Source organism: Oncorhynchus clarkii, chromosome 1 (genome assembly GCF_045791955.1).
Source record: "Oncorhynchus clarkii lewisi isolate Uvic-CL-2024 chromosome 1, UVic_Ocla_1.0, whole genome shotgun sequence".
In the NCBI taxonomy this organism is placed as follows: domain Eukaryota; kingdom Metazoa; phylum Chordata; class Actinopteri; order Salmoniformes; family Salmonidae; genus Oncorhynchus; species Oncorhynchus clarkii.
This window is the reverse complement of record NC_092147.1, coordinates 87,575,198-87,596,436: the sequence shown is the minus strand read 5'-3', so window position 1 is coordinate 87,596,436 and position 21,239 is coordinate 87,575,198. Positions and strand designations below refer to the sequence as shown.

Below are 21,239 nucleotides of genomic sequence, written 5' to 3'. Positions count from 1 at the left end.
ATTACACAGGGTTTGGTACTAATACTACCACACATCAACAACAGGGTTTGGTACTAATACTACCACACATATTTACACATCAACAACAGGGTTTGGTACTAATACTACCACACATCAACATCAGGGTTTGATACTAATACTACCACACATCATTACACATCAACAACAGGGTTTGGTACTAATACTACCACACATCATTACACATCAACAACAGGGTTTGGTACTAATACTACCACACACATCAACAACAGGGTTTGGTACTAATACTACCACACATCATTGCACATCAACAACAGGGTTTGGTACTAATACTACCACACATCATTACACAACAACAGGGTTTCTACACCTGCATTGCTTGCTGTTTGGGGTTTTAGGCTGGGTTTCTGTACAGCACTTTGAGATATCAGCTGATGTACGAAGGGCTATATAAATAAATTTGATTTGGTACTAATACTACCACACAGCAGTGGATTGTGTCATAAAACACTCTCCTTTTGTATTGTCGTCTCAAAGCCTTTGGTTAAAACACATACTGTACATTAACTTTTTATTCCATTTCCTGTTTTTTTTTCTGGAGGTGGCAGATTTTCAACCAAGGTCTCACTGAAATTACAGTGAGATATGGATGTTTTCACTTCCTACGCCTTCCACTAGATGTCAGCAGTCAATATAACTGTGTCTGATGACTAATGTGAAGGGGGGTCGATTGACACAGGAGATAGTCCCCACAGCCATGAGTGGACCATGCTTTCACCAGGCGCGTTTACAGGGGAAGGACCTGCGTTCCACCGCTCATCTGAAGTAATTCTAATTCTCCGGTTGGAACGTTATTCAAGATATATGTAAACAACATCTACTGACTGTTACGGAATTTTTGGAAATTTCATCACGTTATAGTGGACACACTTTGTGACTTTGGAATTGTTAACCAAATGCGCTAACCAAAGTAGCTAATTGGACATAAATAACGGACATTTTTGAACAAATCTAGCATTTATTGTGGACCTGGGATTTCTAGGACTGCATTCTGATGAAGTTCATCAAAGATAAGGAAACATTTATTATGTATTTTCTGGTTTCTGTTGACTCCAACATGAAGGCTAATTTGGCGACTGTTCTCAGACTGTCTCAGATTATTGCATGGGTTGCTTTTTCCGTAAACATTTTTTGACATCTGACACAGCAGGTTGCATTAAGGAGAGGTATATCTATAATTCCATGTGTATAACCTGTATTATCATCTACATTTATGATGAGTATTTCTGTTGAAATGATGTGGCTATGCAAAATCACTTGATGTTTTTGGAACTAGTGAATCTAACGCGCCAATGTAAACTCAGATTTTTTTTATTTAAATATGAACTTTATCAAACAAAACATGCAGGTATTGTGTAACATGAAGTCCTATGAGTGTCATCTGATGAAGATAATTCAAGGTTAGTGATTAATTTTATCTTTATTTATGCTTTTTGTGAATGCTATACTTTGCTGGAAAATGGCTGTGCTTATTGGTGGTTTGGTGGAGACCTAACATAATCGTTTGTAGTGCTTTCGCTGAAAAGCCTAAATCGGACACTTTGGTGGGATTAACAATGAGAATAGCTTTAAAATGATATAAAACACATGTATGTTTAAGGAATTTGAATTATGAGATTTCTGTGGCTTGAATTTGGTGACCTCTATTTTCACTGGTAGTTGTCATATCGATCCCGATATCGGGATTGCAGCCATAACAGGTTAACACATCAATATCTCCAGTGTTTCATGTCTAAATAATATTATGTTGTTGCTCACTAGGGAGGTGAATCTCTGTCTCCATCTTCTCATTGATCTGGCTCTGTTGGACTCTGCAGGTAAAGCGGTTGGTGTCAGTCTCCTGGACAATGACATGTTGTTTGACTCTGTAGAATCCCTTGAAGTCTCTATGTATCTCAGGAGGACCAGCAGAGAGATGGACTCCTTTACTGTCCAGCCACACCAGCTCAGGCTGAGGGTGCCAGCCTTCTGATTCACACAGCACACCCATCCCTCCCTCTCTGTGTCCCTCAATGGACACCACTGGCTTGGATCCTACAGCTACAGACACACAGAGAGACTGGATGTTAACTGGTGACAGGCTGTGAACAAATATACACATACTGTGTCCAGTAATATGAAGGAAAGATGTGATGTCATTGTACTGTAGTTAGATTATTAAATGAACATGAAAATAAACCTCACCTTCAACGAGGACTTGAATAGTGAAATCATCATACCAGCTCTTTGCCTTAATAAAGCATTTGTAACGTCCCTCATCAGTGCCTTGTACCCTGGTCAGTTTTAAAGAGGTGTTGCCCCTCCACAGTTCCTCTTCATACAGTGAAGTTCTTCCTCTATAGGAGGGAATCTGATCCTCTCGTATGATTTTGCTGTTTTGGTAACGAAAGACACGACCGTCTAAGAAGTCCAGGTTCAGCCAGTCCACTGTCATGTCCTCAGCACTGATGTTGGGTTTGAGGTAACAGGGAAGAATGATGTCATCACCAGCTACAGCAACAATGGGATAAGTTGGACCAAGAACCTCAAACCTCTCTGAAGAGAACAGACAGATTAACAGTTTCAATAGTTTACAGTGGTTTCCTCTCATCTGCACAGATCTGAAATACACAGTAGTATATACTAGTACTATAGGGTGGATGTCTACAGAAGAGTTGGATTCACCTTTAGTTTGATTTTTACATCAGTGCAGAGGAAGGAAAGGAGACTAGGAGAGGAATCCACCTTAGGTTATGCACCTTAACACTACACAAGCAACTAAAGACACAATACGATCATATGAATCACACACACACACACACACACACACACACACACCAGTACAGATGAAGGAAAGGAGACTAGGAGAGGAAATCACCTTAGGCCAGACACCCTAAAGGGATCTCCAGTTTACACAATGGAGCCGACGGACAATAGAAGAACTATGTAGACAGAGAAGCAAAAGGACCTCCTTCTGCTCCGTTTGATTAGACTGTGTAGAACCCTTAAGACCACAATAGTGACTAAAGACACAATGAGATGATATTGATCACACACACAGAGGTATTGAAGGCAGTGAGATATTAAATATGTATTCTACTGTACCAGAGCCTGCTGTGTGTAGGAGATGTAGAAGAATCAGACACAGACAGTCTAGTTGAGTCACCTTCATCCCTGAAGAAGACCATTATATTCATCATAAAGAGAAAGACTAACACAACTTGAAACCAGGAAAGCAATACTGTAGCATTAATTATACAATAACAATGGATAATATAGTATAACACATTTCAATAGCAAACTAGCTGATCCATTTACCTGGTTGAATCGGTCCTATTGAGGCACTGCAGTCTGATAAATGTACTAGTGTTCTGTGATCAAACTATTGTGATGTGATCAAACTACCTTCTTATTCTTTCTATTCCTTGGAACAAGAACCTGTTCAACTGCATAGCTGCACACAACTGTTGCATAGTGAGCTCAGAATCTGATAACATGGGTGTGAACTGTGGTGGTAAGTTTTGGTTGTGGATTCCAAGCCTGGCTGATGTGTAGACCATGTGACACAGAGAGGTCTATAACCCAAGCAAAACATGATAGTTTACTTAAATCTGTGCCACTCCATTTACATAGTATGATATGTTTATGTTAGGTTACATTAATAGACTAGATGTAACTTAGTAAACATAAATCCAGAACACTTAAATTAGTATAAGTCATGTTTGATATGGTCACATAAGACAGATGGTTATTTAAGGCAAAACTGAAAGGAGGGTGGTTGGTCGAGATGGAAGTATAACATAAACATCTAGTGTAATAATCTAGTGTTAACGTGTTTGAATCTCACCACGGACAAACACACGTTCACACTCATGTACCTCTTCTAAATCATTTCCATTTGAGTGTACATTAAAAGGAACAGCCAAGGAGAGCAAGGCTTTCAAACCTTTCTAGAGGCTCTTTAATGTCTTGTGTTTTTCCACAGGAAGTCCCTTACATTTTACAGTCCATAGTTTTCCTCCACAGATCTTATTATTCAGCACCAGTGAACTACAGGTCACATTCATTTCATATCTTTAGAATGTGATCTTATTATTCAGCACCAGTGAACTACAGGTCACATTCATTTCATATCTTTAGAATGTGATCTTATTATTCAGCACCAGTGAACTACAGGTCACATTCATTTCATATCTTTAGAATGTGATCTTATTATTCAGCACCAGTGAACTACAGGTCACATTCATTTCATATATTTAGAATGTGATCTTATTATTCAGCACCAGTGAACTACAGGTCACATTCATTTAATATCTTTAGAATGTGATCTTATTATTCAGCACCAGTGAACTACAGGTTACATTCATTTAATATCTTTAGAATGTGATCTGATTATTCAGCACCAGTGAACTACAGGTCACATTCATTTCATATCTTTAGAATGTGATCTTATTATTCAGCACCAGTGAACTACAGGTCACATTCATTTCATATATTTAGAATGTGATCTTATTATTCAGCACCAGTTAACTACAGGTCACATTCATTTAATATCTTTAGAATGTGATCTTATTATACAGCACCAGTGAACTACAGGTCACATTCATTTCATATATTTAGAATGTGATCTTATTATTCAGCACCAGTGAACTACAGGTCACATTCATTTAATATCTTTAGAATGTGCAAAGGCCTCCTTGAACATGTAGACAGGCAGCGGGAACAAGTGTGAGAAAAAACTGTCACAAACCCGGTTAAATAGGTCTGGACTGGGGAGACCAACCCACCTCTCCAGTCTGTCCAGTAGGACATCATGGTCAACAGTGTCATATGCAGCACTTAAAGGACAGAGAGCTCTTTGGCATCTGTGTTGGCTCTAAGATAATTGACCTCTTTAACTAAGGCTGTCTCTGTGCTGTGCTGGGCATGAAAACCAGATCGGAGCACGTCGCCATCCACATCGACGGGGCCGCAGTTGAGCAGGTCGAGAGCTTCAAGGTCCTTGGTGTCCAAATCACTATAGACTTAAAATGGTCCAAACACACGCGTACAGTCAAGAAGAAGGCGCGACAGTGCCTCTTCCCCCTCAGGAGGTTGAAAAAGTTTGGTATGGTTCCTCAAATCTTAAAAAAGTTCCATTGAGAGCATGTTGACTGGCTGGTTGGACACTGTATATAGTACAGTACTGGAACTGACCCTGTATATAGTATGGTACCACGTTGTCTCCCTTTTGTTACGGGCTTTCAGACGGTTCGTGACAACTGGAACTGACCCAGTATATAGTACAGTACTGAAAATTACCCTGTATATAGTATGGTACTGGTACTGACCCTGTATATAGTATGGTATTAACTGACCCTGTATATAGTATGGTATTGAACTGACCCTGTATATAGTATGGTATTAACTGACCCTGTATATAGTATGGTATTAACTGACCCTGTATATAGTATGGTATTAACTAACCCTGTATATAGTATGGTATTGTAACTGACCCTGTATATAGTATGGTATTACCTGACCCTGTATATAGTATGGTATTAACTAACCCTGTATATAGTATGGTATTGTAACTGACCCTGTATATAGTATGGTATTACCTGACCCTGTATATAGTATGGTATTGTAACTGACCCTGTATATAATATGGTATTGAACTGACCCTGTATATAATATGGTATTGAACTGACCCTGTATATAATATGGTATTGAACTGACCCTGTATATAGTATGGTATTGAACTGACCCTGTATATGGTATGGTATTGAACGCAGCTAAAGGTGGCACAACCAGTTATTGAGTGTAAAAGGAGCAATGACATTTTCCCACTGGGGAGTTTGGTGTTGCATAACGATTAAATAAATAAAATAAGTAGACAAAACTTTTTAAGCTATACATTCGTTTAGCTATACATTTGTTTAGCTATACATTTGTTTAACAATACATTCGTTTAGCTATACATTCGTTTAGCTATATATTTGTTTAGCTATACATTTGTTTAACAATACATTCGTTTAGCTATACATTCGTTTAGCTATACATTCGTTTAGCTATATATTTGTTTAGCTATACATTTGTTTAACAATACATTTGTTTAACAATACATTTGTTTAGGTTCCATTTATATAATATTAGGTTTTCTTGAAGATCTGATTACATTCAGTATTACAAATCAGAAAGTGGGAAAATACTTTTTCACAGACTGTAGGTACATTACCCACCACTAAAGACATACAAACTGTAGGTACATTACCCACCACTAAAGACATACAAACTGTAGGTACATTACCCACCACTAAAGACATACAAACTGTAGGTACATTACCCACCACTAAAGACATACAGACTGTAGGTACATTACCCACCACTAAAGACATACAAACTGTAGGTACTTTACCCACCACTAAAGACATACAAACTGTAGGTACATTACCCACCACTAAAGACATACAGACTGTAGGTACATTACCCACCACTAAAGACATACAAACTGTAGGTACATTACCCACCACTAAAGACACACAAACTGTAGGTACATTACCCACCACTAAAGACATACAAACTGTAGGTACATTACCCACCACTAAAGACATACAAACTGTAGGTACATTACCCACCACTAAAGACATACAAACTGTAGGTACATTACCCACCACTAAAGACATACAGACTGTAGGTACATTACCCACCACTAAAGACACACAGACTGTAGGTACATTACCCACCACTAAAGACACACAAACTGTAGGTACATTACCCACCACTAAAGACACACAAACTGTAGGTACATTACCCACCACTAAAGACACACAGACTGTAGGTACATTACCCACCACTAAAGACACACAAACTGTAGGTACATTACCCACCACTAAAGACAGACTGTAGGTACATTACCCACCACTAAAGACACACAGACTGTAGGTACATTACCCACCACTAAAGACACACAGACTGTAGGTACATTACCCACCACTAAAGACACACAGACTGTAGGTACATTACCCACCACTAAAGACATACAAACTGTAGGTACATTACCCACCACTAAAGACATACAAATTGTAGGTACATTACCCACCACTAAAGACACACAAACTGTAGGTACATTACCCACCACTAAAGACATACAAACTGTAGGTACATTACCCACCACTAAAGACAGACTGTAGGTACATTACCCACCACTAAAGACATACAGACTGTAGGTACATTACCCACCACTAAAGACACACAGACTGTAGGTACATTACCCACCACTAAAGACACACAGACTGTAGGTACATTACCCACCACTAAAGACACACAAACTGTAGGTACATTACCCACCACTAAAGACACACAGACTGTAGGTACATTACCCACCACTAAAGACACACAGACTGTAGGTACATTACCCACCACTAAAGACATACAAACTGTAGGTACATTACCCACCACTAAAGACACACAAACTGTAGGTACATTACCCACCACTAAAGACACACAAACTGTAGGTACATTACCCACCACTAAAGACACACAAACTGTAGGTACATTACCCACCACTAAAGACATACAAACTGTAGGTACATTACCCACCACTAAAGACATACAGACTGTAGGTACATTACCCACCACTAAAGACATACTAACTGTAGGTACATTACCCACCACTAAAGACAGACTGTAGGTACATTACCCACCACTAAAGACAGACTGTAGGTACATTACCCACCACTAAAGACATACAGACTGTAGGTACATTACCCACCACTAAAGACACACAGACTGTAGGTACATTACCCACCACTAAAGACACACAGACTGTAGGTACATTACCCACCACTAAAGACACACAGACTGTAGGTACATTACCCACCACTAAAGACACAGACTGTAGGTACATTACCCACCACTAAAGACACACAGACTGTAGGTACATTACCCACCACTAAAGACATACAAACTGTAGGTACATTAACCACCACTAAAGACACACAAACTGTAGGTACATTACCCACCACTAAAGACACACAAACTGTGAGACGTCACTTATTTTAATGTGCATTCAAAACATTTAACCAAAATGCAGGTGTCGTACACACACACAGGGAATTATCAGTGTAGTTACCAGACACAGAGGGAATTATCAGTGTAGTTACCAGACACACAGGGAATTATCAGTGTAGTTACCAGACAGAGGGAATTAGCAGTGTAGTTACCAGACCAAGGGAATTAGCAGTGTAGTTACCAGACACAGAGAATGAACTGTGGAGGAGAAACAGGAGTCAAAAACAGACTGTCTGGTCCAGTCTCCATTATTCCTGAAAGAGACAATAGGTCTAACATAGAAACATCAATTATAAAGATCAGAACCAGATATCAACCAGTAGACCAGCATCTTATTCATTATCAGCCTTACTATGCTATTATAGAGAACACTGCTTTCTCAATCTAGGTGTTCGTTTTTTAAGAGTAATGGAAAATAAAAAGGTTTAATATAACCCACTTAATGTTATTGATAAATATTCTTACCCTCTTTACAGCACGTCAGAAAATACAATGGTGTGGAGAGTGAAAATTAATTCATTAAAAATAGTACAAATGTTGTTTGAGCATTTTGATGATTTAACAAGAGAGTACAGAGGTCAGAGGGCAGAGGTCATCCTGGGTGGTTGGGATGATCATTGGTTGTAAGCGCCTGTAACACCTGACATTCACAGAGTACAAAATCACACACATTCATTTAACCCTTCTTAAATAGATTTTTATTTGTATGTACACTAAAATAAATAGCTACATTCACACTAGTTTAAACAAGACCCCAAGACATGTATTGAAACCTTTCCATAGGCTCTTTAGTCTTTTTCCAGAACAAGTCCCTTACATTTTACAGTCCATAGTTTTCCTCCACAGATCTTATTGTTAAGCACCAGTGAACTATAGGTCACATTAATTTAATATCTTGAGAATGTGCAAAGGCATCCTTGAAAATATATACAGACAGCGGGAACAAGTATGAGAAACTGTCACAAACTGTGGAAAGAACTGAAAACTGCTGTTCACAAATGCTCTCCATCCAACCTCACTGAGCTCGAGCTGTTTTGCAAGGAGGAATGGGAAAAAATTTCAGTCTCTCGATGTGCAAAACTGTTAGAGACATACCCCAAGCGACTTACAGCTGTAATCGCAGCAAAAGGTGGCGCTACAAAGTATTAACTTAAGGGGGCTGAATAATTTTGCACGCCCAATTTTTCAGTTTTTGATTTGTTAAAAAAGTTTGAAATATCCAATAAATGTCGTTCCACTTCATGATTGTGTCCCACTTGTTGTTGATTCTTCACAAAAAATACAGTTTTATATCTTTATGTTTGAAGCCTGAAATGTGGCAAAAGGTCGCAAAGTTCAAGGGGGCCGAATACTTTCGCAAGGCACTGTATACAGTGGGGAGGAAAAGTATTTAGTTAGCCACCAATTGTGCAAGTTCTCCCACTTAAAAAGATGAGAGAGGCCTGTAATTTTCATCATAGGTACACTTCAACTATGACAGACAAAATGAGAAAAGAAATCCAGAAAATCACATTGTAGGATTTTTTATTTATTTATTTGCAAATTATGGTGGAAAATAAGTATTTGGTCACCTACAAACAAGCAAGATTTCTGGCTCTCACAGACCTGTAACTTCTTCTTTAAGAGGCTCCTCTTTCCTCCACTCGTTGCCTATATTAATGGCACCTGTTTGAACTTGTTCTCAGTATAAAAGACACCTGTCCACAACCTCAAACAGTCACACTCCAAACTCCACTGTGGCCCAAGACCAAAGAGCTGTCAAAGGACACCAGAAACAAAATTGTAGGCCTGCACCAGGCTGGGAAGACTGAATCTGCAATAGGTAAGCAGCTTGGTTTGAAGAAATCAACTGTGGGAGCAATTATTAGGAAATGGAAGACATATAAGACCACTGATAATCTCCATCAATCTGGGGCTCCCCGTGGGGTCAAAATGATCACAAGAACGGTGAGCAAAAATCCCAGAACCACACGGGGGGACCTAGTGAATGACCTGCAGAGAGCTGGGACCAAAGTAACGAAGCCTACCATCAGTAACACACTACGCCACCAGGGACTCAAATCCTGCAGTGCCAGACGTGTCCCCCTGCTTAAGCCAGTACATGTCCAGGCCCGTCTGAAGTTTGCTAGAGAGCATTTGGATGATCCAGAAGAAGATTGGGAGAATGTCATACGGTCAGATGAAACCAAAATAGAACTTTTTGGTAAAAACTCAACTCGTCGTGTTTGGAGGACAAATAATGCTGAGTTGCATCCAAAGAATACCATACCTCCTGTGAAGCATGTGTGTTCAAACATCATGCTTTGGGGCTGTTTTTCTGCAAAGGGACCAGGACGACTGATCCGTGTAAAGGAAAGAATGAATGGGGCCATGTATCGTGAGATTGAGTGAAAACCTCCTTCCAATATGAAAAACCCCGGTGGAGCGCATTCGCCACCTGTTGGATTTTTGAAGTGTTACAACTGGCACTTGCCATATGGCATTTGCAATCAACTTTGCATGGATCAACGCCACATTGGGTGGTATTGGACACCGTGTATATGGTTTGTCCAATGCCAATGTTTTGCCATTCATTTTTGTCCATTTCAGGGGGGTATTCCCTTACATCAGCAAGGGCATTGAAGATTAAACGTGGCTGGGTCTTTCAGCATGACAATGATCCCAAACACACCGCCCGGGCAATGGTAGGAGTGGCTTCGTAAGAAGCATTTCAAGGTCCTGGAGTGGCCTAGCCAGTCTCCAGATCTCAACCCCATAGAAAATCTTTGGAGGGAGTTGAAAGTCTGTGTTGCCCAGCAACAGCCCCAAAACATCACTGCTCTAGAGGAGATCTGCATGGAGGAATGGGCCAAAATACCAGCAACAGTGTGTGAAAACCTTGTGAAGACTTACAGAAAAGGTTTGACCTCTGTCATTGCCAACAAAGGGTATATAACAAAGTATTGAGAAACACTTTTGTTATTGACCAAATACTTATTTTCCACCATAATTTGCAAATAAATTCAATCAAAATCCTACAATGAGATTTTTTATTTTTTTTCTCATTGTGTCTGTCATAGTTGAAGTGTACCTATGATGAAAATTACAGGCCTCTCTCGTCTTTTTAAGTGGGAGAACTTGCACAATTGGTGGCTGACTAAATACTTTTTTGCCCCACTGTATCATATAAATATTGTTATAACCAATCTGTTATGTAAATATTAAATATAATATATTTGCTATGGATTTATGACGAATTCACATGAATAAACTATACACACATTAAGAATAAATACATGAAGATAAAATGTCCATCTTGAAAAGAGAAACAGGAAATTGATCTAATACCACTGGGGGAACGAGGCAGATGACTGGAGGTAAGTGTGGCTCAGTCTTAGACCTCAACCACTGTGTCACAACATAAATACATCAATACATTCAGAACAAAAGACTAACTATTTCACCATATTACTGATTATCAACATTTTGACTTTGCATCAATGTTCAATCAAGCTTTGAAGCGGACAAGTCTTCTGTGTTTATGTGTATGTGCATCCATCCATGTGTATGTGCATCACTCTAGCAGTGTACCAGAGCCAGCGGCTGGTGTGAGGGTGATGGGGAACATTAGGACCTTAGCCTTCATGAAGGACAGGTCAGCCAGCCCACAGATCACCCTGGCTGCCTCCTCACTCAGCTGGTCCTCCTCATCCCTATGGGGTTTCCTGACACAAACACACAACACATTAAGATGGAAAAACACAGAGGCGACATTTGATTGCAGGTGAGTTTTCCATGCAAAGCTCTTTCAGACCTGGCAAAGCACGATATAAAACCAATCGATTATGCTTGATTAGCAATTATTGATCACTACGTGTGTGTGTCAGTCTGACCTGGTGGAGGTGGTGGTGTTCTCCATAGTAGACATGAGGTGGTTCAGGGTGTCAGCTGGACGGCTGCTGGTGTCACTGTCTAGCTCTGGTCCACCACATCACACACACACACACACACACACACACACCATACATATGTACACACACATTGCACCTGTGTTTAGAGTTCAAAACAAAAATACCACCATGGCACTTCTGTCCTTGGTCCAAATAAAAGGTGTACAAACTACTAGCAAGTGGTGAAGAAACCATCAAGAATTTGGTCTTTCAACACAGTGGGTGGCAGTATGGAGCTGGAATAAGATTCGACAGAACAGAGGAAAGCAGCATAGAGTTGGATAGAGGGCTCTTCCTTACATCTTTGCCATTCTGGCTTCCGTGACAGCATGGGCAGCAATATTGAGGGCTCTCTCCATTTTACTTAAATTAGTTAATTGACAAACTGAAAGGGTTTGCATACTGCCTCCTGGAGTGTATTGTCTGAACAGGCATTAAGGCCAAGGTGGGTGATTTACAGCCACATCCAGGTATGGGATGTTTCCTCAGGAGTATAATTCATTGGCAGATCCTTCCTGCTAACCTGGATGGAATTCTGTGATCCTTACTTATCCTATAGAAATTCCCACCCAGTTGACTGCTTCCTTATGGTGAACGGCCTCAATGGCACTGCCCATGTTAAACCAGGATGTGTTATATCTATCCATGTCTATGGAGGAAAGTCGTCAGTGCAGTGATAGAACAGCCAGAGAAAACCAAGAGGCAGGACAGCTCAGATAGGTGTAATATATTAGAAAGAGGTTTATTCACGTATTTACAACAGTGTTTATTGCAACCACACTGAAAGAACCTTAAAACATCTCATTGGTTGGGGGGATCTAAAAAGAAATATAAAAACATATTCAAGCTAAATCAAATTGTATTTTCTTTTGCAGATATTGTGTTTATATAATCACAGTGATTGTAAAGATCAGTTTCAGTTTACTGAATATATATATATATATATATATATGTCCTCTTTATTTTACAAAGAAAATGAAAAGTAAAGATACAGAAGAATATAAGAAAACACAGAATAGCAGCTTAAACAGAAAACAGTAAGAGGATCCTGGCTTTCTCTATCCTGGGTACCAGTAAGAGGATCCTGGCTTTATCTATCCTGGGTTTCTCTATCCTGGGTACCAGTAAGAGGATCCTGGCTTTCTCTATCCTGGGTACTAGTAAGAGGATCCTGGCTTTATCTATCCTGGGTTTCTCTATCCTGGGTACCAGTAAGAGGATCCTGGCTTTCTCTATCCTGGGTACTAGTAAGAGGATCCTGGCTTTATCTATCCTGGGTACCAGTAAGAGGATCCTGGCTTTCTCTATCCTGGGTTTCTCTATCCTGGGTACCAGTAAGAGGATCCTGGCTTTCTCTATCCTGGGTACCAGTAAGAGGATCCTGGCTTTATCTATCCTGGGTACCAGTAAGAGGATCCTGGCTTTCTCTATCCTGGGTACCAGTAAGAGGATCCTGGCTTTATCTATCCTGGGTACCAGTAAGAGGATCCTGGCTTTCTCTATCCTGGGTACCAGTAAGAGGATCCTGGCTTTATCTATCCTGGGTACCAGTAAGAGGATCCTGGCTTTATCTATCCTGGGTACCAGTAAGAGGATCCTGGCTTTCTCTATCCTGGGTACTAGTAAGAGGATCCTGGCTTTCTCTATCCTGGCTTTCTCTACCCTGGCTTTATCTATCCTGGGTACCAGTAAGAGGATCCTGGCTTTATCTATCCTGGGTACTAGTAAGAGGATCCTGGCTTTATCTATCCTGGCTTTCTCTATCCTGGGTACCAGTAAGAGGATCCTGGCTTTCTCTATCCTGGCTTTCTCTACCCTGGCTTTCTCTATCCTGGGTACTAGTAAGAGGATCCTGGCTTTATCTATCCTGGGTACCAGTAAGAGGATCCTGGCTTTCTCTATCCTGGCTTTCTCTATCCTGGGTACTAGTAAGAGGACCCTGGCTTTCTCTATCCTGGGTACTAGTAAGATGATCCTGGCTTTCTCTATCCTGGGTACCAGTAAGAGGATCCTGGCTTTCTCTATCCTGGGTACAGTAAGAGGATCCTGGCTTTCTCTAGCCTGGGTACTAGTAAGAGGATCCTGGCTTTCTCTAGCCTGGGTACTAGTAAGAGGTTCCTGGCTTTCTCTATCCTGGGTTCTAGTAAGAGGATCCTGGCTTTCTCTATCCTGGGTACTAGTAAGAGGATCCTGTATTTCTCTATCCTGTGTACTAGTAAGAGGATCCTGGCTTTCTCTATCCTGGGTACTAGTAACAGGATCCTGTATTTCTCTATCCTGGGTACAAGTAAGAGGATCCTGGCTTTCTCTAGTCTGGATACCAGTATGTTTGTGCTAATATTCCACTTCATGTCATGCCAAACATCATTTTTGGCATATGACAAAGTACAAGGAGTGGAATGTCAGTACAGAACAGGTCTGGATTTCAGGCTTTTTCACATGAGCTTATTTCTACTACAACCAAAATGCAGCTACTGGGGGGATTCCCTTTAGGCTATGGCCACACATTCATCTATATGGCTTGACTTGTCTTTGCCCCATTTCCTCCACTAATACTGAAAGATCTCTCGCCCAGTGCAATAAGAAACAGTGTTTGGATCAATGATGAAGGGTAACAACATGTGAGAAACCTCATCAGCATCACTCAATACAGGGCAGACGAGGTAGCCGGTTAAGTTAGACGTATAGAGAGAGAGCCTTGGGATTCCACAGTACAAGATACAATTAAAGGGACAGTAGGTCATGAAAATGAGTAGTACCATCTAGAGGGAAACGTCAGTGTGAAGAGAGGAGCAGAGGAGAGATGGAGGGGGAGAGGGGGGGAGTGATAGGGACCATGTTCCAAAGTCCACACTTGCATATGACTTACTTAGAATGCATGTCCAACACATTGATTCATTATAGGTGGCAGTCTAGTATGTCCAACACGTTGATTCATTATAGGTGGTAGTCTAGTATGTCCAACACATTGATTCATTATAGGTGGTAGTCTAGTATGTCCAACACATTGATTCATTATAGGTGGTAGTCTAGTATGTCCAACACATTGATTCTTTATAGGTGGTAGTCTAGTATGCTGGTGTGGACATTGGAAGCAAAGAGAGCAACAGGAGTCAGGTAGCAGCAGAGTCGGAGGAGAGAGTGTGTTCAGCAGCCTCATCTCTGGCCCTGTAGGTAGGGGGCTCAGTGGGAGGACGTACCATCCAGACGGTTGACGCCAAGGCCACTGCTGCTCCAGTCAAACTGGGACCAAGGCTGGGGGGCCCCCTGCTGCCGGAAGGAACAAACTGGAGTGAGGCTCAGCAGTGTGCCCTCTATTCAACACAGTCTCTTGAAAGCCCATACTCACAAAAGCACATCAGACAAAGGAGTGCTGATCTAGAATCAGGTCCCCCTGGTTCTTGTTATCTTATTGATTATGAGTTAAAAGACTGATCCTAGATCAGCACTCCTACTCCAAGACGCATTGTGAATATGGCCAGGTCTTCGAGATGGATAGAGGACAGCACAGAGGAATTGGGTGTTAGTTAGTCTAGGGTCAGATATTGTCATTATCCTCCTAATGCTAAGATTAGGATCTGCGGTAAGGATATCTGATCATAGGTCAGAGTTTAGGGTTAACTTCATTGCCAAGGAAGTGTAAAATATAGTGCCCAATGTAGCCCTGTTTGTGTTGGGTATACTGTGTGAGTCACAGGCTGTCTGGAAACATTACCAACTGTCACATCCTAGCCACCGACTGTCTGGAAACATTACCAACTGTCACATCCTAGCCACAGGCTGTCTGGAAACATTACCAATGGTCACATCCTAGCCACAGACTGTCTGGAGACATTACCAACTGTCACATCCTAGTCAGGCTGTCTGGAGACATTACCAACTGTCACATCCTAGTCAGGCTGTCTGGAGACATTACCAACTGTCACATCCTAGCCACAGACTGTCTGGAGACATTACCAACTGTCACATCCTAGCCACAGACTGTCTGGAAACATTACCCACTGTCACATCTTAGCCACTGACTGTCTGGAAACGTTACCAACTGTCACATCCTACCAATTACCAATGTAAACGTTACCAACTGTCACATCCTAGTCAGACTGTCTGGAAACATTACCAACTGTCACATCCTACCAATTACCAATGTAAACGTTACCAATTGTCACATCCTAGCCACAGACATCCTAGCCACAGGCTGTCTGGAAATGTTACCAACTGTCACATCCTAGCCACAGACTGTCTGGAAACATTACCAACTGTCACATCCTAGCCACAGGCTGTCTGGAAACATTACCAACTGTCACATCCTAACCACAGACTGTCTGGAGACATTACCAACTGTCACATCCTAGCCACAGGCTGTCTGGAAACATTACCAACTGTCACATCCTAGCCACAGGCTGTCTGGAAACATTACCAACTGTCACATCCTAGCCACAGGCTGTCTGGAAACGTTACCAACTGTCACATCCTACCAATTACCAATGTAAACGTTACCAATTGTCACATCCTAGCCACAGACATCCTAGCCACAGGCTGTCTGGAAACATTACCAACTGTCACATCCTAGCCACAGACTGTCTGGAGACATTACCAACTGTCACATCCTAGCCACAGGCTGTCTGGAAACATTACCAACTGTCACATCCTAGCCACAGGCTGTCTGGAAACGTTACCAACTGTCACATCCTAGCCACAGACTGTCTGGAAACATTACCAACTGTCACATCCTAGCCACAGACTGTCTGGAAACATTACCAACTGTCACATCCTAGCCACAGACTGTCTGGAAACATTACCAACTGTCACATCCTAGCCACAGGCTGTCCGGAAACATTACTAACTGTCAAATCCTAGCCACAGGCTGTCTGGAAATGTTACCAACTGTCACATCCTAGCCACAGACTGTCTGGAAACATTACCAACTGTCACATCCTAGCCACAGGCTGTCTGGAAACATTACCAACATTCACATCCTAGCCACAGGCTGTCTGGAATTGTTACCAACTGTCACATCCTAGCCACAGACTGTCTGGAAACATTACCAACTGTCACATCCTAGCCACAGACTGTCTGGAAACATTACCAACTGTCACATCCTAGCCACAGACTGTCTGGAGACATTACCAACTGTCACATCCTAGCCACAGGCTGTCTGGAAACATTACCAACTGTCACATCCTAGCCACAGGCTGTCTGGAAACGTTACCAACTGTCACATCCTAGCCACAGACTGTCTGGAAACATTACCAACTGTCACATCCTAGCCACAGACTGTCTGGAAACATTACCAACTGTCACATCCTAGCCACAGACTGTCTGGAAACATTACCAACTGTCACATCCTAGCCACAGGCTGTCCGGAAACATTACTAACTGTCAAATCCTAGCCACAGGCTGTCTGGAAATGTTACCACTGTCACATCCTAGCCACAGACTGTCTGGAAACATTACCAACTGTCACATCCTAGCCACAGGCTGTCTGGAAACATTACCAACATTCACATCCTAGCCACAGGCTGTCTGGAATTGTTACCAACTGTCACATCCTAGCCACAGACTGTCTGGAAACATTACCAACTGTCACATCCTAGCCACAGACTGTCTGGAAACATTACCAACTGTCACATCCTAGCCACAGGCTGTCTGGAAACATTACCAACTGTCACATCCTTGCCACAGGCTGTCTGGAATTGTTACCAACTGTCACATCTTAGCCACAGACTGTCTGGAAACATTACCAACTGTCACATCCTAGCCACAGACTGTCTGGAAACATTACCAACTGTCACATCCTAGCCACAGGCTGTCCGGAAACAATACTAACTGTCACATCCTAGCCACAGGCTGTCTGGAAATGTTACCAACTGTCACATCCTAGCCACAGACTGTCTGGAAACATTACCAACTGTCACATCCTAGCCACAGGCTGTCTGGAAACATTACCAACTTTCACATCCTAGCCACAGGCTGTCTGGAATTGTTACCAACTGTCACATCCTAGCCACAGACTGTCTGGAAACATTACCAACTGTCACATCCTAGCCACAGACTGTCTGGAAACATTACCAACTGTCACATCCTAGCCACAGGCTGTCTGGAAATATTACCAACTGTCACATCCTAGCCACAGACTGTCTGGAAACATTACCAACTGTCATATCCTAGCCACAGGCTGTCTGGAGACATTACCAACTGTCACATCCTAGCCACAGGCTGTCTGGAAACATTACCAACTGTCACATCCTAGCAACAGACTGTCTGGAGATGTTACCAACTGTCACATCCTAGCCACAGACTGTCTGGAAACGTTACCAACTGTCACATCCTAGCATAAGACTGTCTGGAAACATTACCAACTGTCACATCCTAGCCACAGACTGTCTGGAAACATTACCAACTGTCATATCCTAGCCACAGGCTGTCTGGAGACGTTACCAACTGTCACATCCTAGCCACAGGCTGTCTGGAAACATTACCAACTGTCACATCCTAGCAACAGACTGTCTGGAGATGTTACCAACTGTCACATCCTAGCCACAGACTGTCTAGAAACGTTACCAACTGTCACATCCCAGCAACAGACTGTCTGGAAACATTACCAACTGTCACATCCTAGCATAAGACTGTCTGGAAACATTACCAACTGTCACATCCTAGCCACAGACTGTCTGGAAACATTACCAACTGTCACATCCTAGCCACAGGCTGTCTGGAAACGTTACGAACTGTCACATCCTTGCCTCTTCTGTCCTCAATTCAAAGAACAGAACTATTCTTACCTCTCTCTCAAAGTTCATTTTGAAGAGAGTATCTAAGGTCCCTCCTCTCAAACCTCCTCCTCCAATGAGCTTTGAGAAAGGGGTGCGGGATTGAGGAACAAAGCCGGAGGAGAGTTTAACAGCTGGTAACATGTTCACACACAGCTGTGGTGTGCCTGTTGCTCTGGAGTGAAGTTTCCCCTAGGTACAGACCTAGGATCTGCATCACCTCCCGCAATTCTAACTGTAACCATTTGCAGGGAAAATGCTAAACTGACCACATATCAGCATCTAGGACAACTTCTCCCTGCACCTGTTTCTGTACCTGTATTGACGAGGTTGTGGTGGTTTCCTGTGACCCAGGAAGTGCTTGTGCTGTTGCAGCAGTCTTCTCCGCAGTTGAAGCTGGTCTCAGTGGCTCTTTGGTGGGCTCTAACATTCCCTGAGAGAGAAAGAGGGGAGAGGGGGTGAAAGAGAGAGAGGAGAGAGGGGGGATAACGGGGGAAAGAGAGAGAGAGAGGAGAGAGGGGGGATAACGGGGGAAAGAGAGAGAGATGGGAGAGGGGGGATAACGGGGGAAAGAGAGAGAGATGGGAGAGCGATAGGGAATAAAAGGTGAAGGGGAAAGGCAGAGAAAGAAAGAGGTCACCATGGAACACTTGGTCACATGATGAAAGGTTTGGAGAGGGAGAAAGCAATATGGCCGACTGCCAAGTCATCATCTTATTGCTTTACACCTACCCAGTAGTTTTAGATCTGTGAACATTAAGGGTCTATCAGCATACAAGTCTAAGGGAAGGTAGCCTGGTCCCAGATCTGTTTGTGCTATCATGTCAACTCCTGGTCATGTTTGGCATGACAAGGAGTGGCATAACGGAACAAACTGACTGGTACACATGCTTAGGGGGAGGATCTAGGGACAGAAATGGAACTAGGGCCACCATGGTCTGTGTCCATATGGGCCCTGGTCTAAAGTAGTGCACTGTATAGGGAACAGGGTGCCATTTGGGACACAGTACAGTATCTGCATCAGTCCACTCACCAGGCTGGCTGCAAACACAGGAACTATGACAGGCTGCTTTCTCTGACCAGTGAACAACTGTGGAGGAGAGACAGAATCAGAAATCACCAAGTAACTTTACCTGTAGCAGGAATTCAAGCTGGTGAAACGGTGCTGCTTTTACACCAATAAACAGAATATACAGACAGAATAACATGATATTATAGATGAAGAATTGACATATAATCCACATACAGCATGTACACTATAGATACAGCAACAACAGAACACTTCTACACAGTAAAGGGGATATACAGACACATTTACAGTAGATGATGTACAATATGGAAATATGGGGAGGAAGGAGGGGCTTAGACAGACAAGACAAGACAGACAGACACTTTACTTACTACATCATTGATGTGGTTGTTGTCAAAGACAGGTGGCTTCATGTTTTATTTAGTTATGTTGCTCTGATGGAAAGTCCTTCATTGAGCACTATATATGTAGATGTTTTAAAGTCATGTGAAATGCCATCCATCCATTTTGTTACTGTTTGTTGACATCTGCTGTTATTCTGTTGGGGAGGCTGTGGCTCACTCTGCTACGCATGGAGCCATTCACATAACTACAGAGTGTGGTTTTAAACTGAAAAGAGGCCGTTACCATGTTTCTGGTGTCCATCCGCAGACAGTGGAGCAGGGCACTGTTGCTATGGGAGCCGCCCCAATGGAACCCCAGGCCCACAGCACCGTGGAGGTCCTGAGGCTGCCGCCACGTGCCCCTAGGAACCCTGGGTAAAGCAAACAACGAGGCGGTAAGCAGTAAGCACAGTAAGCAAAAGACTAAATCAAAATTGTTTCAGGCCTTATCAGGAGTAGAGCTTGCCAATGTGTTTGTTGTGCATTGAGGCTAGATAAGCCTGGGGTGTATTCATTAGTCGCAAACCGTAGCAAAAGGTATGGCTTGTTGCGTTCTGCAACGTAAACCGTTTACTCAGTAAGGGGAGGGTATGTATGACTAAACACTTCGCAAAAGGGGACCTTCACCATCAAGGCCAGAGGCTGCATCGCAACCGTGCTTCACGGTTGGGATGGTGTTTTAGCTTGCAAGCCTCCCCCTTTTTCCTCCAAACATAACGATGGCCAAACAGTTCTATTTTTGTTTCCATCAGACCAGAGGACATTTCTCCAAAAAGTATGATCTTTGTACCCATGTGCCGTTGCAAACTGTAGTCTGGCTTTTTTATTGCGGTTTTGGAGCAGTGCTGAGTGCTATTCAGGTTATGTCGATATAGGACTCATTTCACTGTGGATATACAGGTTTTCCTACTTACAAAGCATGTAGAGGTCTGTAACTTTATCATAGGTACACCTTAACTGTGAGAGACGGAATCTAAAACAAAAATCCAGAAAATCACATTGTATGATTTTTAAGTCATTAATTTGCATTTTATTACATGACATAAGTATTTGATAC

The 21,239-nt window shown here is 42.2% G+C and overlaps 1 protein-coding gene and 1 pseudogene across 1 annotated transcript; both read right to left on the bottom strand.

The window, feature by feature from the left end:
- The window catches only part of LOC139410912 (butyrophilin subfamily 2 member A1-like), a 46,282-nt pseudogene extending 42,887 nt beyond the window's left edge, over nt 1-3,395 (bottom strand).
- Nucleotides 3,396-4,857: 1,462 nt separating this feature from the next.
- On the bottom strand, nt 4,858-19,879 carry LOC139410854 (aftiphilin-like). The gene is made up of 6 exons (XM_071156484.1): nt 19,803-19,879; nt 19,086-19,202; nt 15,200-15,269; nt 11,943-12,027; nt 11,641-11,774; nt 4,858-5,042 (listed from the first exon to the last, which is right to left on the bottom strand). The coding sequence occupies exons 2-6, from the start codon at nt 19,197-19,199 to the stop codon at nt 4,858-4,860; spliced, it is 588 nt and encodes a 195-aa protein (XP_071012585.1). The 5' UTR covers nt 19,200-19,202; nt 19,803-19,879.
- Between the last annotated feature and the right edge of the window lie 1,360 nt (nt 19,880-21,239).